General features: G+C 40.5%; 1 protein-coding gene across 1 annotated transcript; it reads right to left on the reverse strand.

The window, feature by feature from the left end:
- Positions 1-1,374: 1,374 nt before the first annotated feature.
- cited1 (Cbp/p300-interacting transactivator, with Glu/Asp-rich carboxy-terminal domain, 1) lies at positions 1,375-5,715 on the reverse strand. The gene is made up of 2 exons (XM_017699690.2): positions 5,487-5,715; positions 1,375-3,238 (listed from the first exon to the last, which is right to left on the reverse strand). Exon 2 carries the CDS (start codon positions 3,223-3,225, stop codon positions 2,758-2,760), a length of 468 nt encoding a protein of 155 aa, XP_017555179.1. The 5' UTR covers positions 3,226-3,238; positions 5,487-5,715; the 3' UTR covers positions 1,375-2,757.
- Positions 5,716-6,000: the final 285 nt, after the last annotated feature.

Below are 6,000 nucleotides of genomic sequence, written 5' to 3' on the forward strand. Positions count from 1 at the left end.
AATTTAATAAAAAAACTAAGGAAGATGTTGGTGATTGAGGCCAACTGAACTCAAAATGGGCTTATACATCCATAAATGGTTGTATAAAAAGAAAATGAAGATAATGCAGTTTTCTGTGAAGTGGGCCTTTAATGTTACCATGTTTCTGGAAAGCATGTGTGACTTTTAAAATGTTTTAAAAACAATGTTGTGATTTTACTATGGCAACTTAAAGAAATGTAATTTGAAGCTTAGCTTTGATTACAGCATCTTTGTCTACTAAAACCCATGTTTTTACACAAATGTTTGTGTTTATGTTTATCTGCTATGTGAGATTTTGTTATTAATGTTAAAGGAAATGTAAATGGTGTTATCCAAAACTATGATCTACTGCTTAGAAGTTTTGTGTACTATTTCTGAAGCATCTCTCAGTGGGTTAGGTTTCAATTTTCACTGCACTACCAGCCTTTCAGGCTCTTTTCCTCATGAGTGACAATATCTGTCAGGAAATACCAGACCAGGGCACAGAGTGGCTCTGTTTATGGTATAAGATAAAGCTGGTCAGTCATCCATTTGTTCTTCTGCCAAAGGGTGAACACAGTGACCCACACTGGGAGGCTCCTGTACACCTGCCCACAGTTTCCTTTGAGCTATATCTGTTTTAGTTCTTGTAGGGTTAATTTGAAGCTTCATATACTAATTAGGTACCTGTATCTTGTACCTAATTGACCACTTTATCAGGTACGCCTACTGTAGGCCCTCAGTGGACATTTTATACACAAGAAATCTGAATTTAAAAATAAGCCTTAATTTGAGAAATAAACATTTATTATACAGCAGTTTTTTAAAACTGTCAAATCCAAAATTGTTATAAAAGTTGGAAATAAATTCATTTATATTCCTACAAAATGCACCAATATGGTAGATGTACCTGATAAATTTACCAGTGAATGTGGATACAAGGTAGGCGGAGCTAATGAAGTGTATATGTAGTTTGTTTTTTTGTACACTGTGATAGTTATGAAGTTGTTCATCCTGTTAAAGTGTGGACTCTGTACCCTTCTGTAAACATAAGTTAGTGTGTGAATTGCTTGGCTAGTTTTCTATAGTGTACTGTAATAGCACACAAACACACAGCAAACGGTCATTTTGTACAGAGGCTTGAAGTAGAGTTGCAGTCTTCACTGATATCCACTAGATGGCATGATGTTGCTTATCTTCAAGCTATGCACAGACCAAACACTTTAGTGGCTAATCAAATAGGTCCTTAAAGTTCTTCCAACAAAGCTTTCTCCAGAGTTTCCTCCCAGAACCACCTCTTTCAAGTTGTACCACAATAATCTGTACACAAGGTATCAGAAACCACAATAGAGACGGACAGAAGAAAGCAAAAGATCGAATTCTGTTCTCTTTATTTACTTATATTCAGAAAACATAGCCAATACACTCATTTAAATATAACCGTAATTGCATCTTTTGTAGAAAAATACAAGATGGAAAGAAAGTGCAAAAAAAAACCCAAAAAAACAAAAAAACAAAAAAAACAAACAAAAATTCATGAATATGATTCATCCAAAAATCATTAAACCAAAAATCTCATTTTTTCCCATTAACACAAGTTTGCATTAGCCTATTCTAAGTTAGAGAAACTTTAGGAACAGGTAAGTGGAGTCTCTAAGAGTCTGCTTTGATCTTTAACATTTTATTTATATACAGCACAAAAAAAAAAAAAGAAAAAAAAGATTAAACATGTACAAATATAGTGCTTTTTAATAGGATTCTCATTCTAAGCTACCTTGTTTAGTTTAGATAATCTGCAGAGAGAATTTTTCTGCTATTCACAACTTTTCTAGACTGAAAATTAGGCTACGTGGCCGTGTAGGCAACCTCTGTAGTAAACGGACACGTCTATCATTAATATATTTAACCATGGAAAGCTGCCTGCCAGATCAGGTTCCACTGGGGTAAACGAGGCTTGCGATGACATGCGTTTTGGAAAAGAGTAGCCCATCCGAGTGCACGCCGGCTTCAGGATCACCTTCCATTAGGAAACGAAACTCCATCCGGCCACTCAACTGGACAGGGAGTACACCTGACAGACGGCAAAAAGGCAGCAGATGAAGCCGGTCCTTGGAGACCACATCTTCAGCACATCTTTCAGAAGTCATGCTGTGTTTGCTTAAACACCTTTCACTATACAGTTCACTCTCAGATGGTGAGGACAACCACCCATGTCAAAGGAAGGAAGTGTCACATATCCACAGAAGTGATTTGGCCAATTTCTGTAACGGGTTGGGGTTCTTTACATGAGGAAGTAAAGAAGGGGAAAAAAAAAAAAAAATAATAATAATTTTAGGAACACCATAAGACACTTTTGGTAGGGCTCGTGCTGAACGCCTGGTCCATGTTGTTGAAGCTTACAACTTAACTCCACGTCTGGTGACTGCTGAGAAATTTCTGCACGTCTTTGAAAGTAGTCCCTGGAGAGGGAAAAAAATTGAACGAAGGTCTACGCCTCACCAGGTTTTTGATTCAGGAGAACCTCTTTTTAGCTTTAAGCTCTATATCCATCTGGTAGGCAAATGTCTTTAGAGTACAGTCTTTTTAGTAGTCTTGACTGTGAAACCGTGGTCATCTGGACCTTTGCAGCTTAGACTTTCGATAGGGAGTCTAGATTACACATGGAAAAACAAAAATCCATTTATACAAGCCATCCAATAGCGCCTCTAGCGCAAAAGGGAGACAGTGGAAAAGTGATGCAGTGGTTGCCTCAGGGAGTCAGCACCCAGCAGGTACATCTGATATAAAGTCAAATTCGTTCTGGCCCAGCCACAGCTCTGGAAGCTCATTAGCTCTGTCCAAACCCAACTCCACCACGAGAGACATCAGAACCTCCTCATCCACTGGATCTGAATCTATGATCCCTGGACCCTGAGCCATCCCGGGGGCCGTGATCTGTGCTGGACTCAGAGAAGCAGGTCCAAACCCTCTGTTTGGTCCATTGGGAACTCCAGAAGAGCCTGCCAGACTCTGGTAGTGGCTGTTCAACTTCTGCAGCTGCATGGAGGCTATGAGGTGCTGGCTGGACTGCAGGCAAAAGGGTTGGGGTTTGCTTAGGCTGGGGGAGGTAGCATGCAGGTTTGGAGGTGGGAACTGAGGGCTGGTTTTGCCAGAGCTAGGATAGTGCAGGAGGCTCAGAGAGTCACGATCCTTCATATTGGAGCTGGACAGCAGCAGTGAGCTCATCACCTGTTAACACCTGAAGAGCAGGAGAGATGTAGGAAATAAGAAATGGACCAAGGAATGCAAACTAATCCAAGTCCAGTAAAGGCTTTCAGGTGAAAATACCTGTTTACACAGACAATTACTGCACAAAATTGACCTCAACATGCAATATTTGCTAGCAATCTAAAACCAGCAAGTTCTCAGTTGAGTTACATTATTACAAATGATCAAGCTTCAAACTTAAACTATAAAGCCCTAAGCCAAGTGCTTGCACAAGTGCAGCTTAGTAATTACATTCTTAATGGCAAATCATTACTACTTCTAGGCAGGGTTGCCCAACTCCAGCCTTGAAGGGCCAGAGTCCACCACAGTTGGTGATTTTCCTACTCCAACACACCTGATCCAACTCATCAGTTAAGGGAAAGCATGAAACTGGGCTAGACCTGATGCCTCCACGACCAAAGTTGGGAAACCCTGTTCAAACATCTGAAGGAAGAATTTTGACTATTTGACATCGTCTTGAATTAGGTTGGAATGAAGCACCAATAAAAATCACTTCAAAATGTTTGATTATTGAGGTACCACCTAAAATGTGTCAAATACATTTACTATTCCACACACCATGTTAGACCTGGGGTAGTTGTAGAAACTCCTGATGGGGGGGGTTGAAGTATTGGGCCCTTTGGCAATGATGGCACTAATCAATTTATACCACTGTAGAACAAAAATGCTTGAAAACAGGCAACAATCATGAGCCCATGGATGTGCAATGAAAGCCCTGTCCTGTGACCCTGTCTTCCCCCAGTACACACACATTCACATGGGGTGAGAGTCATGAGGCTGTCCTTTGAGGCACTTAATCACTTAATCATATGTGCTGCCCCTTTCCCCTCAGTTCCTCTCCAAGCGCGTGTGCAGGGAAAAGGCATAATTGCAAAAGGCTGGCATGCAGCTGCAGCAGGCCTCCAGCAAGGAGAAACACACAAGCTCATCTCATCAGCTCTCTCTGACATTGACAGCTGTGAGGCATTCAGCTCAGGAGCTTTGTGTTGGGCCATTGTGTGCATTATTCATTGCCTGGAAGCAGTCACATACAACATGCTTACTTAGGCCTACAACGTAATTAGAGTCATTGTCTATGTTCTTAAACAGGGGAAATCTTTTGGATTGTAGGTGGCCTTGTATTCTCAAGCCTGCAACATAAAACTGTACATTACACAACAGCCTAAACTTATTTTATTCAATATTACAAGAATTCATTATTGCACTTTAAAAATCATTTATACATGTATTAAAAAAAAATTACCCCAATAAGATCAGTATCTGAAAATACCCCTATAAGGTCTGTGTTGGCTTTAAAGTCCCTTTTTGTACGGTTTGTATGTTCTCTGAGGTTGCCTGGCATAAATCTGAAGAAATCTGACTCAAACATGAGGCAAAAAAGTGAGTCATCACTTAATTTATTATTGAATTTAGTCCAATGGGACTTGCTTTTTTTTAACCAAAGGATAGAAAATTCCAATATGATCATGAATAGAAATACAAAAATTACATGATGTCCATTTGAGGTAGGATTATAAGACGTCAGAACTAATTCTGTAGCATTTTTTGCACCATACTAAGTTTAGTTGTAAGACGTTCACAAAACAATGTGCAATTATCTCCATGGCACAGCAGTTCTTCTATACAAGCTGTCATCTGTTTTAGTAGTTTTTGGGCCTTCTTCCCAAAGGAATCAACACATACTGCCAGCAATGCCACAAATAAGACATTGTTTTAAGAACTACTCTACCACAGCCAGCTCGCTCAGCTATCAATAGCCAAGACGTTGGGGATTAGCCAAATTCGTTAGTGGTGTCAGTTACACAACTAATTACGTTACAAACTAGCTAAAAACATCAATTTGTGACTTAACTAATGGTCATTAATTCAGACTAGATGTAGGTCTATAACAGAAAAGATACGGAGCAGTCTGTGACTCATCCAGACAATATACCCTTTCAGGAACAGACTGTTTTGATGGGAAGGTCCTTGAGAAAACGTATGAAGCTCTTCATAAAGTCGACTCACTCAAAAAATTAGCAATTTCGTATTGAGATATTTATTATATTAATTTCAACAACAACAACTTCATGAAACCCCGCAAATTCCAACATCTTAAACTCTGCTGAATGAAGACGATTATCTGCTAAGCAAAGGTGCACGATAAAGATATAAAAGCTAATAAACGAATGAACAGCAGGGCTTATTCACCAACATGCTCAGTGTTCCCGAGAGCTTACCTTAACAGAGAAAGCCGCGCTCTTCTGAATCCAATACAGTGCAGATTGAACACGAGCTGAAAGCTAAACTCCACAAAACTAAACAACTACGATTAAGAAATTCCGACGAGCTGCAGATTTACATTAACGAGCTGGTGTGGAGCGCGACGTGAGCAGGTTCAGCCTCAGAGTCTCTCCCTCAGCCCGTCACAGCACAGCTCCCTCTCTGAACTGATACTGAATCAAAGGCATTAGCCTAAATACACACACTCCGCTCTTTCAAGACGGAGCTGTGTGTTTAGAGTGGAGGCGTGTCGAAAACGTGGAGCGGACGTTTTTAGAGGAACGGGATTGTCACACGTTGAGAAAGCGCGGGTTTTTCTGCAGTTCTGTCGCTGTTTTCGCCTCAGTGAGCGCGTCAATAGTGAAGCATCAGTTTCAGGTTCACCACACGCGTGAAACACGCTCTGGAATCCCGGTTGATATGGGAATAAATTACCGCCCATTCCCCGGCGCTCACGCCAGGTCGTGACTT

The sequence above is a fragment of the Pygocentrus nattereri genome, chromosome 2, assembly GCF_015220715.1.
Source record: "Pygocentrus nattereri isolate fPygNat1 chromosome 2, fPygNat1.pri, whole genome shotgun sequence".
In the NCBI taxonomy this organism is placed as follows: domain Eukaryota; kingdom Metazoa; phylum Chordata; class Actinopteri; order Characiformes; family Serrasalmidae; genus Pygocentrus; species Pygocentrus nattereri.

Coding starts and splice junctions, on each gene's coding strand:
- cited1 (XM_017699690.2), bottom strand. CDS start 3,225: ATGAGCTCACTGCTGCTGTCCAGCTCCAATATGAAGGATCGTGACTCT.